The sequence below is a fragment of the Pseudophryne corroboree genome, chromosome 7 (assembly GCF_028390025.1).
Source record: "Pseudophryne corroboree isolate aPseCor3 chromosome 7, aPseCor3.hap2, whole genome shotgun sequence".
NCBI classification, from domain to species: Eukaryota; Metazoa; Chordata; class Amphibia; order Anura; family Myobatrachidae; genus Pseudophryne; species Pseudophryne corroboree.
Genome location: NC_086450.1, coordinates 450,925,779 through 450,949,195, shown reverse-complemented (window position 1 = coordinate 450,949,195; position 23,417 = coordinate 450,925,779). Strand labels below are relative to the sequence as shown.

General features: G+C 50.2%; 1 protein-coding gene across 2 annotated transcripts in view; it reads right to left on the bottom strand.

Annotated features, from left to right (window-relative positions):
• CFAP70 (cilia and flagella associated protein 70) overlaps positions 1-23,417 on the bottom strand; it is a 149,060-nt gene that overhangs the window by 52,997 nt on the left and 72,646 nt on the right. For both annotated transcript variants that reach the window (XM_063935053.1, XM_063935054.1), the window contains 6 exons: positions 16,781-16,872; positions 9,086-9,146; positions 8,581-8,772; positions 8,166-8,297; positions 5,534-5,659; positions 1,172-1,305 (listed from right to left, as the gene is read on the bottom strand). In XM_063935053.1, the coding sequence (XP_063791123.1) occupies positions 1,172-1,305; positions 5,534-5,659; positions 8,166-8,297; positions 8,581-8,772; positions 9,086-9,146; positions 16,781-16,872 (737 nt within the window). The remainder of the gene's footprint in view (positions 1-1,171; positions 1,306-5,533; positions 5,660-8,165; positions 8,298-8,580; positions 8,773-9,085; positions 9,147-16,780; positions 16,873-23,417) is intronic.

Below are 23,417 nucleotides of genomic sequence, written 5' to 3'. Positions count from 1 at the left end.
GATTGGGCTGTGCTTGACCTAACGAACTAACATACCGGTATGCATGCCATTTATTGACACAAAAGTCCAATTGGCTAGAGCTTATATTTTATATTACATTTATTTTTTTCATTGCTATTTTTACTGAGATGTTTTGACAAATGTTTTATGTAATTCATTGTTTTTAGGAGATAAATAAAGGTATTTTTATTAAACCAGCAGCCTCTGATTAAACTATAAATTTCTATTTAATTTATTTGTGCGCTCATATTTGATATATTAACTATTATACCAGTTTCATTCTGCTGTAACATCTGCTGTATTGCTGAGTTCTTTTCAGAACTATTTGTTGGCAAATAAAGATCTTCTGCTGCAAGACGGCCGCTTCATCTTGTGACCTGCAGGGCTAGGCGAAACCTACCTCCGTTCACCGGCTGTCCAGGGTGAACCAGCGTCTCCAAGCTCCGCCTTCGGCTTGCTACCGTGCTGTGCTTGGGCAAGCAACGTTTGGGGATTTGTCAACACCGCACAGGTGTGGTAAGGTGGCGTGTCGACGCATACAGAGCAGAACCATGGTTCCAAATGCCACAGCAGGTTAGGAGTTTGGTAGTGGCAGCGTAAACCCGCCCACGGCGCAGTGGGTGGAGTCAGTAACAGGCAGTTACGGACGGTAAGCGGGAATCCCCTATGTGGCCAAGTCCCGTGTGACCTAAACATCCATTCTGTGTACTGGGGACGAGACGCGAAAGCGGTGAGGTGGTATTGTGCGTAGAATTTTGAGGGAAAGAATGAATTTATTCCCGTTTGGAATAAGGCTGTAACATAACAAAATGTTGAAAAAGTGAAGAGCTGTGAATACTTTCCTCCGGATGCACTGTAATATATATATATATATATATATATATATTTCCCAGCACCAGCATCCAAACTCCTGTCATTTCTCCTCCAAGTCTCTTCCCTTCCCGTTATTCGTTTCCAGCCCCCCTCCACTTTAATTCTCTCCAACCATCTTCTTACTTGAACTGCATTTCTACCCCACGACCGTCTTTTATAATTCATCCCTTGCTGCATTTTATACTATCCCTTCTGTTATTACTTCTCCCTCTCCTCCCCTGTAACTCATCCTCTCTCTCCAATTCACCCGGTACCACCCAGCGGCTGCTAATCACTGCCTTATACTCAGCTGCGTCACCTGGGAATATGCTCGTAGTTTAGCAGCAAAGCCTCGTGGAAGCATTCCTGTGCTTTAATGTGGTCGCCAACCAAAAGCTTGAAACTCCCGTAATCCAACCAGTGATGGATAAGCTGCCGGTCCCGAGCCAGTCTCTGTAGAGGAAATGGACAGAATGGTTTACCAATGGGGTTAATGTCAATTGCTATACTCTATTCACTATATAGCACCAACATATTAGCTGAAGAAGCTAAGGCGAAACGTACGCCTCGGACCCCGGGGTACTCGCTTGTGCACCAGCAAGTCCCCGCACCACCCATCGAGGCAGTCTCCGGAACAGTGCAGCCATCAGGGGAGGACTGCGGGGACTGGAGCCCTTATATAGGGGGGGCCGTGGGGGCCCACCTCCACCCCCACCCTTGGCTGCTTCAACCAAAACCTGGAGCGGGCTGATGAGCAGGGAGGACTTAAAACAAGCCTTCCCTGCGCATCAGCTATGTGACTCTATATGTAACGTCATGATGTGTGACATCACATAGGGGTGGAGCGGTGTGGCAGAATCTTCTTTTTTTGGTGGCGTTACCACCTGGAACCCAGGTACACTCCTATCGGACTGCACTGCGAGTGCACCAGCCAGTCAGCACTACGTGACCCTGCAATCCCTAGCGAACGGGCACGCTGCTGACCTGTTTGCACGGCTCTGCCGCCCACTACACTTTCTTCAACCCCGCCAACGCTGCAACAGGACCTGCTCACCGCTGTTCAATGTGACCACACGTCACACACAGCAGCCAGCAGCGGTCTCTGCAGCCCCACTGGTACCGTCTCCCCCTCCTACCTGCCCTATATTCACCCTTCCCCCTCCTTTCCCCCTAGTCCCTTCTCCACTCCATCCTCTGTCCCCGTACCCCATCCACTCCATACTCCGTCCCCATACCCCATCCTCCGTCCCCATACCCCATCCACTCCATCCTCCGTCCCCATACCCCATCCACTCCATCCTCCGTCCCCATACCCCATCCACTCCATCCTTCGTCCCCATACCCCATCCACTCCATCCTCCGTCCCCCATACCCCATCCTCCATCCCCATACCCCATCCACTCCGTCCTCCGTCCCCATACCCTATCCACTCTGTCCTCCGTCCCCATACCCCATCCACTCCATCCTCCGTTCCCCATACCCCATCCACTCCATCCTCCGTTCCCCATACCCCATCCACTCCGTCCTCCGTCCCCCATACCCCATCCACTCCGTCCTCCGTCCCCATACCCCATCCACTCTGTCCCCATACCCCATCCACTCCATCCTCGGTCCCCCATACCCCATCCACTCCATCCTCCGTCCCCATACCCCATCCACTCCATCCTCCGTCCCCATACCCCATCCACTCCATCCTTCGTCCCCATACCCCATCCACTCCATCCTCCGTCCCCCATCCTCCATCCACTCCATCCTCCGTCCCCATACCCCATCCACTCCATCCTCCGTCCCCATACCCCATCCACTCAGTCCTCCGTCCCCATACCCCATCCACTCCATCCTCCGTTCCCCATACCCCATCCACTCCATCCTCCGTTCCCCATACCCCATCCACTCCGTCCCTCATACCCCATCCACTCCGTCCTCCGTCCCCATACCCCATCCACTCTGTCCCCATACCCCATCCACTCCATCCTCGGTCCCCCATACCCCATCCACTCCATCCTCCGTCCCCGTACCCCATCCACTCCATCCTCCGTCCCCCATACCCCATCCACTCCATCCTTCGTCCCCATACCCCATCCACTCCATCCTCCGTCCCCCATACCCCATCCTCCATCCACTCCATCCTCCGTCCCCATACCCCATCCACTCCGTCCTCCGTCCCCATACCCCATCCACTCCGTCCTCCGTCCCCATACCTCATCCACTCCATCCTCCGTTCCCCATACCCCATCCACTCCATCCTCCGTTCCCCATACCCCATCCACTCCATCCTCCGTTCCCCATACCCCGTCCTCCGTCCCCATACCCCATCCACTCCGTCCCCATACCCCATCCACTCCATACTCCGTCCCCCATACCCCATCCACTCCATCCTCCGTCCCCGTACCCCATCCACTCCGTCCTCCGTCCCCCATACCCCATTCACTCCGTCCTCCGTCCCCATACCCCATTCACTCCGTCCTCCGTCCCCATACCCCATCCACTCCGTCCCCATACCCCATCCACTCCGTCCTCCGTCCCCATACCCCATCCACTCCGTCCTCCGTCCCCATACCCCATCCACTCCGTCCTCCGTCCCCATACCCCATCCACTCCGTCCTCCGTCCCCATCCACTCCGTCCTCCGTCCCCATACCCCATCCACTCCGTCCTCCGTCCCCATACCCCATCCACTCCGTCCTCCGTCTCCATACCCCATCCACTCCGTCCTCCGTCCCCATACCCCATCCACTCCGTCCTCCGTCTCCATACCCCATCCACTCCGTCCTCCGTCCCCATACCCCATCCACTCCGTCCTCCGTCCCCATACCCCATCCACTCCGTCCTCCGTCCCCATACCCCATCCACTCCATCCTCCATCCCCATACCCCATCCACTCCATCCTCCGCCCCCATACCCCATCCACTGTCCCCATACCCCATCCTGCATCCCCATCCACTCCGTCCCCATACCCCATCCATTCCATCCTCCGTCCCTATACCCCATCCATTCCATCCTCCGTCCCCCATCCACTCCATCCTCCCTTCCCCATCCACTTCATCCTCCATTCCCCATACCTCATCCACTCCATCCTCCGTTCCCCAAACCCCATCCACTCCATCCTCCGTTCCCCAAACCCCATCCACTCCGTTCTCCGTTCCCCATACCCCATCCACTCCATCCTCCGTTCCCCATACCCCATCCACTCCATCCTCCGTTCCCCATACCCCATCCACTCCATCCTCCGTTCCCCATACCCCATCCACTCCATCCTCCGTTCCCCATCCACTCCATCCTCCGTTCCCCATACCCCATCCACTCCGTCCCCATACCCCATCCACTCCGTCCTCCGTCCCCATACCCCATCCACTCCGTCCTCCGTCCCCATACCCCATCCACTCCGTCCTCCGTCCCCATACCCCATCCACTCCGTCCTCCGTCCCCATACCCCATCCACTCCGTCCTCCGTCCCCATACCCCATCCACTCCGTCCTCCGTCCCCATACCCCATCCACTCCATCCTCCGTCCCCATACCCCATCCACTCCATCCTCAGTTCCCATACCCCATCCACTCCATCCTCAGTCCCCATACCCCATCCACTCCATCCTCCGTCCCCATACCCCATCCACTCCATCCCCATACCCCATTCCTCCCTCTCCACTCATCCCCCCTATTTCCCAGTTCTCCGGTTTCTCTTCTCCTATTCAGGTGCTCTCATTGGTGAATGTCTCAGCAATGTCCCTGCGCTCGGGTGAATTTTAAACAATCCATCAGAGGCAACCTGACCATTTCTTCAAAATTAGACAGTCCATGTATCTTCTCTCTCTCCCTAAGGTGCAAGCTTTGCAGACACGCTCACTCTGTCATCACTGCAATTCATGCATACGACAGAGCAGCAGCTGTCTCGCAGAACTCACTGTGCGACCTCTTTATCTATCACCTCTGAGTGTACCTACACTTGGTGTAATTATTTGATATAACCAAAACCATCTTGATACATATTAGATACTCTGACAATATATGTGAACATTGGGCCTAATTCGGTAAGGATTGCAGATTCTGCTTTCTAGCAGGATCTGCAATCATACGCCGGGGGGCCGCCCATCGCAGGGAAAGGCCGCCCAGCATGCGACCCACCGCCCACCCACTGCGATCATGCTCCAATTGCGATCACAGAGCAATTAAAGAGTGGTCGCAGAAACTAGTGAAGCCTCCTGCCGGTGCAGCCCGGTTGCGACGGCAGTAGTCCCGCCGCCATTTTTTTTTTAGATCGGAGCGGCTGCATGTGACGACACATAGCCGCCCCAAAAATGCAGCTGACACGCCCCCATTTCCCCAACGCCGCCAAAAAAAACCCACGCGACTGAGCCCCCCCTGCTCCGCAAACGCTTCTGCCTGTCAATCAGGCAGAGACGTTCGCAGTTAATGTGGGTCGACAGCATAAACTGCGGGTGCATGTGCAGGACGGCAATCGTACATACTGTATGCAGGTCCAGTCGCTTAAATTGCAGCCGCCTGAATAAGGCCCATTGTATCCAATGCTGTGACACATACTGTATTTCTTCAAGATAAGAGGCCGCAATAAATAAAATTCTCATTAAATCTGATTATTGATGACGTAGTGTCTTTAATATTTGAAAATGGTGACAAACAACGCGCCCGCTACATACAAAGGTATAGTATCTATCTCCTTACCTCCTGGTAATACCTCTCTGCCATATCAAAGTCCTCATTCATCTCCGCTTCCTTGGCGAATCGTAAGAGCTGTTCAGAGTCCGTTGTAGGGGCGGAAGGTGGTTCCTCTCTGTCACCAAACAGGCTCTATGGGGTGGGAAACACAGTAGGTGCTAGCTAGTATCATTATAGTAGGCCTATGATCTTCCCTGTCAGCGGTGGTTTCTGGTTTTTGGGGAAACCGGGCATTATCACAGTGCCTATAGAGAGCTATGGAGACTGCTACTGCTATTAACTTTATTATTATTATCATTATTGTTGTAACCATTAATTTTTAAGGAGCCACAACAGTTCCATAGGGCTGAGCACAGGCAAACACCATACAGAATAACATTAGGTATACAGTGAACACAGATACAGATAATAAACAAATTGATCTAGATAATTATTTCAGTTTCAGAGGACTGATTTTTTTAGTTTGATGAATAGGCCTAATGTCATGTTCTAAACTGGGACCAGCAATGATTTCTTCCAATTGATGAGCCACCCGTGGGTTTGTAGGAAGCTTACTGTCATAAAAAGCTTTTTCAGGGCTGCCCAGCGCAGCCCTCCTGTTAGGTGACCTGCTGCTACAGGCACCAACTCGAAACTGAGCTCACAGTGCCTGGAGGCGGGGTTACAGAGGAGGCCCAAATGCATCCTGGGACAGCCTAAAGCTTTAGCCTGTTGGTGCATCTGGATCAAGATCTACTATACACCCCCGATGTTTTCCTGTGGAACACAGTGTACCCCGCTGCAGAAATGACAGTTAGGAGCTGATTGGTTGGTACTTTATCACCGCGCCATTTATCACTCTCCGTCTGGGCCTTAGAAGCAAAAGCCGACTCTGGACAGAGAGATTAGCAACAGCTGGAAAGACACAGGATGTAATCTATATCACTCCTCCCGTCACATGGGTTATGCTGGGCTCCGCCCCATCTACAGGTGAGGGTGCCTAGTTTGCCTGCCAACGCCAACACATGATCTTTCCTACAGGGATATATCTGACCCCACAGTCGCCCCCCTCCCCACCACCACCACCAGTGTGCCAGCAGCCTCACATCATATCACTCTGTGCTGCTGTCAGTCTTTAGGGAGTCATTCCGAGTTGATCGCTCGCTAGCAGTTTTTAGCAGCCGTGCAGACGCTATGCCGCCGCCCACTGGGAGTGTATTTTCGCTTTGCAGGAGTGCGAACGCTTGTGTAGCCGCGCGGCAGCAAACACATTTTGTGCAGAACAAGACCAGCCCCGTAGTTACTTATTCTGTGCGATGATTGCTGCAAAGAATGACACGGTAATGACATCAGATACCCGCCCAGCAAATGCCTGGCCACGCCTGCGTTTTCCCAAACACTGCCAGAAAACGGTCAGTTGCCACCCATAAACGCCCTCTTCCTGGCGACTGACTGCGTCGCTAGAACCTGTGCTAAATTACGATGCTCTTTGCACCCGTACATCGCGCGTGCGAATTGCGGTGCATACGCATGCGCAGATTGCAGTTTTTTGAACTGATCGCTACGCAGCGAACAGCGGCAGCTAGCGATCAACTCGGAATGACCCCCTTAGACGGCTGTATTGGCTGCACTGTATGTTAGTCTAGATCTTTGCACTACTGAAACAGCCAGTACTGCTAAGATTCTAATGCTCTGAGCACAGGTCATTCTAGAGCAGCAATCAGCCAGTAAGCTTGCCAGGCATGGAAAGCTGGGTGGAAGTAACCAGTGGACAAAGGTGGTCATTCCGAGTTGATTGCTAGCTGAATTTGTTCGCAGCGCAGCGGTCAGGCTAAAAATTGGCAGTTCTGCGCATGCATATCCGGCGCAATGTGCACGCACGACGTATGGGCACAACAAACTATGCAGTTTTGCACAGAGTCTAGCGATGCATTTCAGTCGCACTGGTTGCCGCAGAGTGATTGACATGAAGTTGGCGTTTCTGGGTGGCAACTGACCGTTTTCAGGGAGTGTTTGGAAAAACGCAGGTGTGGCAGGGAAAACGTAGGCGTGGCTGGGCGTACGCTGGGCGGGTGTGTGACGTCAAATCCGGAACTGAATAGTCTGAAGTGATTGCAAACGCTGAGTAGGTTTTGAGCTACTCTGAAACTACACAAAAAATGTTTGCAGGCGCTCTGCGATACAACCGTTCTCACTTCTGCTGAGCTAAAATACACTCCCAGTGGGCGGCGGCATAACGTTTGCAACGGCTGCTAAAAACTGCTAGTGAGCGATCAACTCAGAATGACCCCCAATGTACCATCTGCCTGCATCCCGTCGGTAACGCAGCCTGTCCCTGCTGGATGTGTATCCGTGCAAATCCAGTTCTGAAGGCTGAAGACAGAAACTGCTCTGATCAAAGTCAAGTGCACCTAAAAATAAGCATTGCAGCCTTGGGTGTCAGAGCAACAAGTAATGAAATATGTTAATTGCCACTTATAAGCCATTTATTGCTAAGATAACTTTGGCACTGCCACCATCAGTGTATTCCCTCACTCCTGTTCCCCTCACGGCAGCACCGGCTCGTATAATGACAATGCAAATCGGGCTGTCACATTCATTATTGTGCATTCATTAAAACAGACATGACCTCGCTTTTCTCCCCCTCCCCCCGCAGTACCTTGTTAAGACTGACGTGCATCTGATCCACCAGGTAGACGTACAGCTCGCTCAGGAAAGCCTGCAGCTCATCGTGGTCCTCAAAGGCCGTGGTCTTCATGTATTTCTCCCTCACAATCTTCACCACTGCGTGCTGCATACAAAGAAATAACACAGCTATTATTGAACATGAACCAAAACCTGCACCCATCAGCCACACACCGAGGAGGCTGCCGGTTTGTTTAATGAAAATTAAATGAGAATTCATGAGAATGGAGCATATCTCAATTAATCAGTTGCCACAGCTGAAAGACCTGAATAGATGGCGTGGCAAGGCTTGGTCGTGGACTGAAAGCTCCCCCAAACACACCCACCTACCAATCCCACCCCACTACCCACCTACAGACACCAGTAAAACAAGTGGGCAGTTTAATGACCTTGAGTTGTTCCTTGAAGGCAAAGTATTTCCCTGAACAGTTTAACTCATAGTTGAGCTGACACTTCTGTTCCTCCAGGACTTGTGGATCCACTTCCAGCCCTGCAGTCTCCTGCTGGCCAAACAGCTCGCAGTACTCTTCTAGGATGGAACTTGTTATACTGGTGACCTGGCTGTGATAGTCCACAACCGCCTAGCAAGAAGACACAAACACAGGACCACAAGATCCTAAATATGAGCTTACAGTCATTTTGTCTTTCCATACAAGCTCATCGACATATACTAGCCTAGGAAACACATCACATACGGTATTTCAACTCACACAGTCAGCGTGTAAAACGTGATTATCAGGATAAATACTATGTGGCAATGCCTTGGTGGTCACTCGATCCTACAGAATGGCAGAGCGGTGGAAGAACGGTCTTTACTGGTCAGATCACCACCACCGTCAAAGCCAAAGGATCGCTGCCTCATTTTTGGATGCAAGTCGAACACTGGACTCTTACCTTCTGGGCTCCGGCAGTGCGTCGACTAAGCTGAGGCCGGGCTGGCACAAGGTCCTTTACCCTATGAAGGGGATGATATGAGATTATCTGTAAACCAGTGAGTAAGCTGCATATGAAGATTGGACAGATTGTATGTAAATATGACAGCAGGCAATGGACAATCCTAACACGCATGTCCTACACATCTACAGCCAGGAGGATGACATCTGTGGAGATGTCCTATCATTGGCTGAAATACACTGCAAATACTACTTGTGTATTAGTAGCCAAGATTCCAGAAAGAGAATGTAGAACTCGGGGGTCATCAGGACTAAACTGTGCCCAAATCCCCATATATACCGACCATAGAGGGACAGAAGTGATTAATCTGGATGTTGACTGTTTCTGGCCAATAACGCAATTAGCTGGTGTCCGATATACAGTAATTACGTGTGCAGTCACCAGCCGACTGCACTAATGGAACTTTATGGAATTCAAGGGTTAGATACATTAAAGATTATAAAACTGATAGTAACCAATCATATTCTGTCTATCATTTTCTAGTGAGAAATGACAGCTAGAATCTGATTTGTGGTTATGGGCAACATTACTTTTCATTTTTAAAAGCTTTAGTAACGCTATCCCCCCCAAGTGTTCTGCTTAGCAGCCAACCAGCTAAACTGACTGATCTGACCATCAGTGCCTCTGACAATTATTGCTAACTAGCACCAACGAAAGGACGTAAGAGGTCAGGTAGGCCTAAACATACACAGACGGGCAGAACTGGCACAAAATAAGGAGGTAAAATATCAAGGAGAAGGCAGGCACTAAGGTCAGGGCAGGCAGCAAACAATGATGATCAGGAACAACAATCCAGTAGGCGATAACACTCAGTTCAGGAAATAAAACAATCTAAGTGATGTCAGACCTAGACTAATATGTGCGCTGCATACGTACGTGCTCCCACAACCAAATCTGCAACTAAGCAAAAATAAGATTTTACCGGTAAATCTATTTCTCGTAGTCCGTAGTGGATGCTGGGGACTCCGTAAGGACCATGGGGAATAGATGGGCTCCACAGGAGACATGGGCACTTTAAGAAAGAATTTAGATTCTGGTGTGCTCTGGCTCCTCCCTCTATGTCCCTCCTCCAGACCTCCGTTAGAGAAACTGTGCCCGGAAGAGCTGACAGTACAAGGAAAGGATTTTGGAAATCCAGGGCAAGACTCATACCAGCCACACCAATCACACCGTATAACTTGTGATAAACTTACACAGGCAACAGTATGAACAACAGAGCATCAGTTCAACCCTGATGCAACAATAACATAGCCCTTCTTGCAGCAATAACTATATACAAGTATTGCAGAAGAAGTCCGCATTTGGGACGGGCGCCCAGCATCCACAACGGACTACGAGAAATAGATTTACCGGTAAGTAAAATCTTATTTTCTCTAACGTCCTAGTGGATGCTGGGGACTCCGTAAGGACCATGGGGATTATACCAAAGCTCCCAAACGGGCAGGAGAGTGCGGATGACTCTGCAGCACCGATTGAGCAAACAATAGGTCCTCATCAGCCAGGGTATCAAACTTGTAGAACTTTGCAAAAGTGTTTGAACCTGACCAAGTAGCAGCTCGGCATAGTTGTAATGCCGAGACCCCTCGGGCAGCCGCCCAAGAAGAGCCCACCTTCCTAGTGGAATGGGCTTTAACTGATTTTGGCAGCGGCAATCCAGCCGCAGAATGAGCCTGCTGAATCGTGTTACAGATCCAGCGAGCAATAGTTTGCTTTGAAGCAGGAGCACCTAGCTTGTTGGATGCATACAGGATAAACAGCGACTCAGTTTTCCTGACTCTAGCCGTTCTGGCTACATAAACCTTCAAAGCCCTGACCACATCCAGTAACTCGGAAGCCTTCAAGTCACGAGTAGCCACAGGCACGACAATAGGTTGGTTCATATGAAAAGATGACACCACTTTTGGCAGAAATTGTGGACGGGTCCGCAATTCTGCTCTATTCATATGGAAAACCAGATAGGGGCTTTTATGTGACAAAGCCGCTAATTCTGACACACACCTAGCCGAAGCCAAGGCTAATAGCATGACCACCTTCCATGTGAGATATTTTAACTCCACCGTTTTAAGTGGTTCAAACCAGTGTTATTTCAGGAAACTTAACACCACGTTAAGATCCCAAGGTGCCACTGGAGGCACAAAAGGAGGCTGAATATGCAGCACTCCCTTTACAAACGTCTGAACTTCTGGTAGAGAAGCCAACTCTTTTTGAAAGAAAATGGATAGGGCCGAAATCTGGACCTTAATGGAGCCCAATTTTAGGCCCAAATTCACTCCTGACTGTAGGAAGTGAAGGAAACGGCCCAGCTGGAATTCCTCTGTAGGAGCATTCCTGGCCTCACACCCAGAAACATATTTTCGCCATATACGGTGATAATGTTTAGTTGTCACGTCCTTCCTAGCCTTTATCAGTGTAGGAATGACCTCGTCCGGAATGCCCTTTTCTGCTAGGATCCGGCGTTCAACCGCCATGCCGTCAAACGCAGCCGCAGTAATACTTGGAACAGACAGGGACCCTGTTGCAACAGGTCCTGTCTTAGAGGAAGAGGCCACGGGTCCTCTGTGAGCATTTCTTGTAGATCTGGATACCAGGCCCTTCGTGGCCAATCTGGAACAATGAGGATTGTTCTCACTCCTCCTTTTCTTATTATCCTCATCACCTTGGGAATGAGAGGAAGAGGAGGAAATACATAGACCGACTGGAACACCCACGGTGTCACCAGGGCGTCTACCGCTATTGCTTGAGGGTCTCTTGACCTGGCGCAATACCTCTGTAGTTTTTTGTTGAGGCGGGATGCCATCATGTCCACCTGTGGCAGTTCCCACCGATATGTGATCTGTGTGAAGACTTCCTGATGAAGTCCCCACTCTCCCGGGTGGAGGTCGTGTCTGCTGAGGAAGTCTGCTTCCCAGTTGTCCACTCCCGGGATGAACACTGCTGACAGAGCGCTTACGTGATTCTCCGCCCAGCGAAGAATTCTGGTGGCTTTTGCCATCTCCACTCTGCTCCTTGTGCCGCCTTGGCGGTTCACCTGAGCCACTGCGGTGATGTTGTCTGACTGAATCAGAACCGGTTGGTCGCGAAGCAAGTGCTCTGCTTGATGCAGGGCGTTGTATACGGCCCTTAGTTCCAGGATGTTGATGTGAAGGCAAGTCTCTTGACTTGACCACAGACCTTGGAAACTTCTTCCCTGTGTGACTGCTCCCCACCCTCGGAGGCTAGCGTCCGTGGTCACCAGGACCCAGTCCTGAATTCCGAATCTGCGTCCCTCTAGAAGGTGAGAACTCTGCAGCCACCACAGGAGTGACACCCTGGCCCTGGGGGACAGGGTGATTAACCGATGCATCTGAAGATGTGATCCGGACCACTTGTCCAGTAAGTCCCATTGGAAGGTCCTCGCATGGAACCTGCCGAAGCGAATGGCCTCGTATGATACCACCATCCTTCCCAGCACTCGAGTGCAGTGATGCACTGACACCTGTTTTGGTTTTAATAGATTCCTGACCAGTGTTGTGAGCTCCTGAGCTCTCTCTATCGGGAGATAAACCCTTTTCTGGTCTGTGTCTAGAATCATGCCTAGGAAAGGCAGATGAGCCGTAGGAACCAACTGCGACTTTGGAATATATAGAATCCAGCCGTGTTGCCGTTACACTTCCAGAGAAAGTGATACGCTGTTCAGCAACTGCTCTCTTGATCTCGCTTTTATGAGGAGATCGTCCAAGTACGGGATAATTGTGACAGCTTGCTTCCTCAGGAGCACCATCATTTCCGCCATTACCTTGGTGAAGATTCTCGGGGCCGTGGAGAGACCAAACGGCAACTCTGAAATTGGTAATGACAATCCTGTACCGCAAATCTGAGGTACGCCTGATGAGGTGGATAAATGGGGACATGAAGGTATGCATCCTTTATGTCCAGAGACACCATAAAATCTCCCCCTTTCAGGCTTGTGATGACCGCTCTTAGCGATTCCATCTTGAACTTGAACCTTTTCAGGTTTATGTTCAGGGATTTTAAATTCAATATGGGTCTGACCGAACCGTCCGGTTTCGGGACTACAACATGGTCGAATAATAAACCCCTCCTTGTTGAAGGAGGGGAACCTTGACCACCACCTGTTGAAGATACAATTTGTGAATTGCAGTTAACACTATTTCCCTCTCGTGGGGGGAAGCCGGCAGGGCCGTCGGTGAGGGGGCATCTCCTCAAAGTCCAGCTTGTATCCCTGAGACACAATATCTATTGCCCAGGGATCCAACAGGGAGTGAACCCACTTGTGGCTGAAATTACGAAGACGTGCCCCCACTGGGCCTAGCTCCGCCTGTGGAGCCCCAGCGACATGCGGTGGATTTTGTAGAGGCCGGGGAGGACTTCTGTTCCTGGGAACTAGCTGTGTTGTGCAGCTTCTTTCCTCTGCCCCTGCCTCTGGCAAGAAAGGACGCACCTCGGACTTTGTTTCTTTGTGTTCGAAAGGCTGCATTTGATAATATCGTGCTTTCCTAGGCTGTGCAGGAATATAAGGCAAAAGATCAGAATTACCAGCTATAGCTGTGGAGACCAGGTCCGAGATCCCTTCTCCACACAATCCTCAGCCTTCCATATGCCTCTTAAGTCGGCATCACCTGTCCATTGCATATTCTACAGGACACGTCAAGCAGAAATCGACATAGCGTTGACTCTAGAACCCAGTAGACTAATGTCTCTTTGGGCATGTTTCATATATATATATATATATATATATATATATATCTTAAGACAGCATCTTTAATATATATATCTATATACATACATACATATATATACATACTAGGGTCTCAATCTCTGCTGATAAGGTACCTATCCACGCTGATACAGCGCTATAAACCCATGCCGACACAATCGCCGGTCTGAGTAGTGTACCAGAATGTGCACGCTATCTGCAGGATCCCTGAGGATAGCTGTTAAGTCAGGGCTACCTTTTGTGCAAACGTGACACCCTAGGGAAAGATTCCCATCGTATCCTGGCCCTAGTAGGGAAAGGATACTCCCTGAGAATTCTTTGTGGGAAACTGCAGTCTCTTGTCTGGAGATTCCCGCTCTTTTTCCTCATGAGAGGAGGGAAATTTACCTCAGCTTTCTTCCCCTTAAACATGTGTACCCTTGTGTCAGGGACAGATGAGTCATCAGTGATATGCAAATCATCTTTTATTACAATAATCATATATTGAATACTTTTCTGCCATTTTGGCTGTAACTTTGCATTATTGTAGTCGACACTGGAGTCAGACCCTGTGTCGATATCAGTGTCTATTATTTTGGATAGTGAGCATTGAGAGACTCTGAAGGTCTCTGCGACATAGGGACAGACATGGGTAGATTCCCTGTCTGTTCTCTAATCTTTTGTGCAATAAATTCACCTTAGCACTTAATTACACATATCCAAACAGGTGTCGGCGTTGTCGATGGAGACACCCCTGAGACACACATTTGCTCCATCTCCTCCTTAGGGGAGCCTTTTACCTCAGACATGTCGACACACACGTACCGACACACCACACACTCAGGGAATGCTCATCTGAAGACAATTCCCCCACAAGGCCCTTTGGAGAGACAGAGAGAGAGTATGCCAGCACACACCCCAGCGCTATAAACCCAGGAAGAACACAGTAACTTAATGTTAACCCAGTAGTTGCTGTTTATATTGATTTTTTTGCGAATAATTATGTGCCCCCCCTTCTCTTTTTACCCTCTTCTACCGCGTATCTGCAGGGGAGAGGCTGGGGAGCTTCCTCTCAGCGGTGCTGTGGAGAAAAAACATGGCGCTGGTGAGTGCTGAGGAAGAAGCCCCGCCCCCTCGACGGCGGGCTTCTGTCCCGCTTAAATATACATTTACTTGGCGGGGGCTCATACATATATACAGTGCCCAACTGTATATATGCTAAACTTTTACCAAAGAGGTCCCAATTGCTGCCCAGGGCGCCCCCCCTGCGCCCTGCACCCTTACAGTGACCGGAGTATGTGAGGTGTGTGTGGGAGCAATGGCGCACAGCTGCAGTGCTGTGCGCTACCTCAGTGAAGACCGGAGTCTTCTGCCGCCGATTTCTAGTCTTCTTGCTTCTTATGCTCACCCGGCTTCTGTCTTCCGGTTCTGCGAGGGGGGCGGCGGCGCGGCTCTGGGATCGGACGACGAGGGTGAGATCCTGTGTACAATCCCTCTGGAGCTAATGGTGTCCAGTAGCCTAAGAAGCAGGACCTATCTTCAGAGAGTAGGGCTGCTTCTCTCCCCTCAGTCCCACGATGCAGGGAGTCTGTTGCCAACAGAGCTCCAAGAAAATAAAAAACCTAACAAAATACTTTCTTACAGCAAGCTCAGGAGAGCTCACTGAACAGCACCCAGCTCGTCCGGGCACAGATTCAAACTGAGGTCTGGAGCAGGGACAGAGAGGGAGGAGCTAGAGCACACCAGAATCTAAATTCTTTCTTACAGTGCCCATGTCTCCTGCGGAGCCCGTCTATTCCCCATGGTCCTTACGGAGTCCCCAGCATCCACTAGGACGTTAGAGAAACTGGGTGAAGACCACGCAGAGCATGTATTTGACCACAGACCACACAAAAGCCTGGATTCAACCACAGACCACACAAAGCCTAGATTCAACCACAGGCCACACAAAGCCTAGATCCGACCACAGACCATGCAAAGCCTGGATTCAACCACAGACCACACAAAGCCTGGATTCAACCACAGGCCATACAAAGCCTAGATCCGACCACAGACCACGCAAAGCCTGGATTCAACCACAGACCACACAAAGCATGGATTCAACCACAGACCACACAAAGCCTGGATTCAACCACAGGCCATACAAAGCCTAGATCCGACCACAGACCACGCAAAGCCTGGATTCAACCACAGACCACACAAAGCCTGGATTCAACCGCAGACCACACAAAGTCTGGATTCAACCACAGACCACGCAAAGCCTGGATTTGACCACAGGCCACGCAAAGCCTGGATCTGACCACAGACCACGCAAAGCCTGGATCCGACCACAGGCCACGCAAAGCCTGGATCTGACCACAGGCCACGCAAAGCCTGGATTCGACCACAGGCCACGCAAAGCCTGGATTCGACCACAGGCCACACAAAGCTCGGATTCGACCATAGACCACGCAAAGCCTGGGTTTGACCACAGGCCACACAAAGCTCGGATTCGACCATAGACCACGCAAAGCCTGAGTTTGACCACAGGCCACACAAGATCGGATTCGACCATAGACCACGCAGAGCCTGGATTTGACCACAGACCACACAAAGCTCGGATTCGACCATAGACCACGCAAAGCCTGGGTTTGACCACAGGCCACACAAAGCTTGGATTCGACCATAGACCTCGCAAAGCCTGGGTTTGACCACAGGCCACACAAGATCGGATTCGACCATAGACCACGCAGAGCCTGGATTTGACCACAGACCACGCGAAGCCCGGACTGGAGCATGCACATGCTCCCTGTGTGCTGTTTAGTGTTTAATCCCCTCCCTGGATGCATTACACTAGGCAGGATCTGACTAAGCCCATCCAGTCTGTACTGATAATGGATGTACAGTATTGTGACCGCTTGTTAGTGAGACTGCAGGATAGGAATGAGCTGATCACTCACTTCAAAGCCATCTCCTCGGCCATCCGTTTGGGGACCAATGGTTTCTCCAAGGTCAGTTCCAGCACCACATATGTCCTGGCCTCTGCGTATTGCTAGGGAGAGATGAGAAAGCAGCGCAGGGTGTGAGTGACACTCAGCGAGGAGGAACGTAGGGTGTACAGATAAGGTATAGGGGGTAATTCTGAGTTGATCGCAGCAGCAATTTTGTTAGCAGTTGGTCAAAACCATGTGCACTGCAGGGGGGGGGGGGGCAGATATAACATGTGCAGAGAGAGTTAGATTTGGGCGGGGTGTATTCAAACTGAAATCTAAATTGCAGTGTAAAAATAAAGCAGCCAGTATTTACCCTGCACAGAAACAATATAACCCACCCAAATCTAACTCTCTCTGCATATGTTATATCTGCCCCCCCCCCCCCCCCACCCCCCACTGCAGTGCACATGGTTTTGCCCAACTGCTAAAAAATTTCCTGCTGCGATCAACTTGGAATTACCCCCATAGTGTGCACCTTCCTGTATATTACAGGTCGCTGGGAAATTACTCCACCATATAGTCATCTTATAATATACATTTACTCCACCATATATTCATCTTATAATATACATTTACAAATGTACAGTATGAGTTCGGAGGGATGTTAATCATTATAATGCATATGTTTTCCTAATAAACACTGCAGTGATGACAACACAGCAAACCCATTATAAGTAATCACCTTTTATACAGATATTTACAGGACGTTTTACATACATACATACATACATACATACATACATACATACACATATATGGAAAGCACGGTGGCAGCAATGGTAAGCATTACTGCCTCATAGCACTGAGGCCTAGGATTCGATTCCCACCATGACCCTAACTGTGTGGAGTTTGTATGTGTTCCATGTGCTTGCGTGGGTTTCCTCCGGGTGCTTCAGGTTCCTCCCATAGTCCAATAATATACTGGTAGGGGAATTTGTTACCAATAAAAATTTACCAGAGGTCGACTTTGGTCGATTTGTTGATTTTTTGCTGAAAAAGCAGTGATTTTGCAAACTGCGAATTTACTACGGATTTTACTGCGCATGGAAGTCGAATGTGACTAAGTACTCAAAATCGCGGTAAATAACCATTGGTGCAAACATCATCCGAATAACATTGGTATCAGTGGAATTTGCACATTTACTAAGAATCGTCCTTGGAAAGTCGCTCCAGTTCACACTAAGGGGGTAATTCAGATCTGATCGCAGCAGCAAATTTGTTAGCTAATGGGCAAAGCCATGTGCGCTGCAGGCGGGGCAGATGTAACATGTGCAGAGAGAGTTAGATTTGGGTGGGTTATTTTGTTTCAGTGCAGGGTAAATACTGGCTGCTTTATTTTTACACTGCATCAACGCTCCTGAGGACTAGAGGGCCCACTGCTGCCCAGTCCAGCAATGAGTTATTCCCTGATCCATCTGCAGAACATTTTGAGCAACATTGGATGAATGGCCCTAGGCAGAGAGCACGGTGGGCCCGAACCCCCCTTCCCCCCCATACTGCCTCTTATTAACAGACAGCTTTACATTTATTCTGATCCACTGCTGTCTGTGCATTGAAGGCAGCTCACACCCTGTGTAACTGTCACTGTCAGAGTATGTCTGACCGAGTGCAATAAAGAGGAAAGCACAAGGGGCGGGGGTCCTGCCCCCACCAAGGTACATGCCCCCTGACCTCCACACAATGCAGGACATTTTGCTTGTACCTCTGTCACCCACTGTCTCTCCCTGCCTTCCGTTGGCACCCCCTGCATCACACTGTTACCCACTGCCTCTACCTGCCACCCACTGCCATGTGGCAGATTGTGAACTTGGGTTGGGGTGGAGGAGGGGGGCCCAAATAATATTTTTGTACCTGTGCCCACCACTCACAAGTTTTGCCACTGGTCAATACACCATTTTTTTGCTTAAGTCCCAACCAAAGCCCCACTAAAATCACACAAAAAACTATACATCAATGCACCGCTTCTAAAAAGCAACAGGTGCAAACCATTATGACTAAAGGGGGGTACACACGGAGAGATCCGTGTTTAAAATCTAAGCAATCTGACTAGATTGCTTAGATTTTAAGCAGGGATCTTCCGTGTGTATGCCCCCCAGCGATAGCAATGCGCGGCCCCACGCATCGCTATCGCCAGTGCTAGATTGAGCCTAGAGGGTTGCTCACTTCAGCGCTGGGTGAAGTGAGTGCCCCCCCCGTCGTCGCGAGGGGGGGGGGGGAGATGTGTGCTGAGCGGTCTGTGTTCAGATCGCACAGCACACATCTCTCCCGTCAGTACCCCCCTTAAGACTAAACCAATCAGAATGCTAATAAAATCTGACCAAGTTCCCTGCAGCGCTCACTTTCAGCTCTCACCACGGCTGAGGCAGAGTTTGGTGAAGCACTGATTCCATGCGTCCTGCACCAGCTGACTGATTGGGGAATTTGTCGCATTACTGCGAATTGTGGAGCAAATTGAGGCGCAGCTTGGTTTGTGCGACTTGTGAGGCATTCTGCTGCGAATTATAATGCATTCAAATGTGACTTTTGAAGAGACTTCCCATGGGAAATCCACAACATCTACACAAATCGCACATACCACAAAGCAACAACAAACACCAATAGACAATGAAGCAACAATGAAGCAAACAAAAATCCTTGTTCGTAAATGTGCAATTTCTTGTTCTGTCGAGACTGATGGGTATGGCCAAATATTCTCTGTAAGCGCTGCGGAATATGTGTGTAAAGAGGATTTTAATTACCTACCGGTAAATCCTTATCTCGTAGTCCATAAGGGATACCGGGGACACTTATTACGATGGGGTATAGATGGGGTCCAAAGGAGCTGGTGCACTTTAAATTTCTTCACAGGGTGTGCTGGCTCCTCCCCTCTATGCCCCCTCCCACAGCCAGTCTAGGTAAAACTGTGCCTGAAGGAGATGGACATACTTGAGAGGAGGAAACATGACAAAACACGAGTGGCGAGAGTAAAGAACCAGCACACAGCAAAACAACAAACTAGCAACCGCTAGTGAAACCAGAAACAGCAACAGCTGACCATAACAACTTCACACAAGAACAAGAACTTGCAAGAAAAAGTTGAAGCACAGAGGCGGGCGCCCAGTACCCCTATGGACTACGAGAAAAGGATTTACCGGTAGGTAAGTAAAATGCTCTTTTCTCTAACATCCATAAGGGATACGGAGGACACTTATTATGATGGAGACGTCCCAAAGCTCACAGAATGGGTGGGAACATGCTGAGACGCCTGCAACACCGTATGTCCAAATTGGACATCCTCCGTAGCCAGGGTATCAAACCTGTAGAACTTGACAAAGGTGTTTGTCCCTGACCAGGTAGCGGCCCGACACAGTTGCAAGGCCAAGACACCCCGGGGAGCCGCCCAGGAAGCACCCACAGACCTGGTAGAGTGGGCCTCGACAGACCTAAGAACAGGTAAGGCCGCCGAAGCATAGGCCTGTTGAATAGTAAGCCTAATCCAAGGGGCAATGGACTGCTTGGAAGCAGGAAGACCTTTCTTGTGAGCATCATAGAGGACAAATAAGGTATCCGATTTCCAGATAGCAGAAGTCCTCTTGACGTAAATCCTCATGGCTCGCACCACATCCAAAGACTCATAGAGAGAGGAAGTGGCTGAAACCGCCGGAACCACAATAGGCTGATTCAGGTGAAACGCAGAAACCAACTTTGGCAGGAACTGCTGACGAGTCCTGAGCTCAGCTCTGTCCGCATGAAAGACCAAGTAGGGACTCCTACAGGACAAAGCACCCAGTTCCGAAACACGCCTAGCGGAAGCCAAGGCCAAGAGCATAACCGTCTTCCACGTAAGGTATTTGTCCTCAACCGACACCAGAGGCTCAAACCAAGAGGACTGTCGAAATTTTAGAACCACGTTGAGATCCCAGGAAGCCGTGGGCGGCACAAAGGGAGGCTGTATGCGAAGGACACCCTGTAAAAATGTCTGTACTTCAGGCAAAGCAGCCAATTTCTTCTGGAAGAAGATGGAAAAGGCCGAGATCTGGACCTTTATGGAGCCCGACCTGAGGCCCATATCCACACCGGCCTGTAGGAAGTGCAAAAAGCGCCCCCAGTTTTAAAACCTTAGCCGGATACCTTCGACTCTCACACCAGGAGACGTATCGTTTCCAGATTGTCACGATCCGGGTATCTGGACGCCATTTCTTACCCATCAGATGCCTCCTAAGGCTGGCTCAGCGCTCCAGGACCGGATCCCATCTGTTATCCTGATGTGTACATTCCTGTATCCTCTCCTGTCACTCTGGGACGCTGTCACAGTAAACGCCATATTACACCTGGCATGGCGTCTCCCGCGGCCTCCGCCGCCGTCCCTGAACTTCTGCATGCAGAGTGTCTGAGTGGCGATTACGTCAGCCGCGGCCTCCGCTGTGTCCGCGTGGTTGGATGTGCATCTGTCAGCCTGGCGCCTCCTGTCTCCGGTGGCCGGCGCCGCCATTACTGTTTTCATTACCACATGGATTACAAACCAAACTTCCCTCCAAGTGTCTGCATGGGCGCAGCCATCTTGGATTCTGTCAGCTGATCATTTCCACCAATCTGTTCTCAGTATTGATAATCTGCATAATTGCCTAGCCTATCCCTTCCTTGCTGCAGGTATAAATACACTGTGCCTGAGCAAGGAAGGCGTCAGTGCTTTGGTTGTCAAACCTAGTTCCTGTTTGTCTCTCTCCTGTGATTGTCTTCCAGGTTCCAGCTCCTGTCTCAAGACTTCCACCATAGAGACCCGCACCAGCATTCCACCTGCGGTGTAGCCTGACTCTCCAATCCATTGTGGATTAATCTGTTTCCAGCTACAACATTACCTGCTTCCAGCTCAGCTTCCAGCAGAGTACAGCTTCCCTTAAAGGGCCGGTGTCCTTTCTACACTTTACCACTCTCCACCGGTATTATTATTTCTCCGCTCTCAAGTTCTACATTTCAGTTCATATTTCATCGCTCCCAAGTTCATTTATTATTTAACTGGTTCCAGCCAGTATCCACTCCGTGCTAACAACAGTCTGGTTCCAGCCAGTATCCACAGCAGCTGTTTTATCTTCAGCAACCCAGCTTTTCCTGGAACACCAGCTGGCACAATCCTGGGTTATCTCCATTGCTACAGTCGGGCCTGGTAAGGACTTTCCATCTAGAAGATCATAAGAACTATCTCACACTACCAGTGCCCTGTGGCTCCTGCCATCCTGTAGTACCCAGGAACTGTATTTATTCTTTGCTGACTTTTACGTTTTCTTTTACTGCTGCTGTGTTGCGGAGTTGTCATAATAAACATCATTGACTTTTATCCAAGTTGTCGTGGTCACGCCTTCGGGCAGTTATTATTCATGTTACTTACATGTCCAGGGGTCTGATACAACCTCCCAGGTTCCGGTACATCTCAGCCCCTACAACTGAGGCTGCCTCCCGTCAGCTCAGGCCCTCAGTTGTGACAGTAAGCACTGACCTAATGAATCCAGCCGGAGACCAGGATCAAGCGGCCAGGCCTATGCAAGAACTGGCAGCCCGACTAGAACATCAGGAGGCTGCACAGGGCCACATCATCCGCTGTCTCCAGGATCTCTCTACTCGGCTGGATGGGATTCAGACAACTCTCCGTGGATCAGGCGCGTCTGGTGCGTCAACCACAGTGACTCCAGCTATAACCCCACCCACCTTACCCATTTCTGCTCCACGTCTTCATCTTCCAACGCCAGCAAAATTTGACGGATCTCCAAGATTCTGCAGGGGATTTCTCAACCAGTGTGAGATTCAGTTTGAGCTACAACCTGGCAATTTTCCCAGTGACCGTACAAAAATTGCCTACATTATTTCTCTTCTCAGTGGCTCAGCCCTTGATTGGGCATCACCGTTATGGGAGAGGTCCGACACCCTGCTATCTTCCTACACTGCCTTCGTGTCAACATTCAGGCGCATCTTCGACGAGCCAGGCCGGGTAACCTCAGCTTCATCCGAGATTCTCCGTTTACGCCAGGGGTCACGTACTGTAGGACAATATCTGATACAGTTCCAGATCCTGGCATCCGAACTGGCATGGAACGACGAGGCCCTGTATGCTGCATTCTGGCATGGCTTATCTGAGCGTATTAAAGATGAGTTAGCTACCAGAGACTTACCTTCTAAATTAGATGAGCTAATCTCACTCTGCACGAAAGTTGATTTACGTTTCAGAGAGAGAGCAACTGAGCGTGGAAGATCATCTGCTCCAAAATCTTCTGCTCCTCCTCCTCGTCAACTGTCACCATCTAAAGATGAGCCCATGCAACTTGGCCGTTCCCGTTTAACTCCTGCTGAGCGCCGAAGACGTCTCTCCGAGTTTCTCTGTCTCTATTGTGCAGCTCCGTCTCACACCATTAATGCCTGTCCCAAACGTCCGGGAAACTCCAAATCCTAGCTCGCCAAGGAGAGGGCCGGCTAGGAGTAATGATCTCCTCTCCATCTCCTCAAGATTGTAATCTCCCAGTCTCGCTTCAAGTTGCTCAACGTTATCGGAACGTCATTGCCCTCCTTGATTCCGGAGCAGCTGGGAACTTTATTACCGAAGCCTATGTTAAACGGTGGTCCCTACCCACCGAGA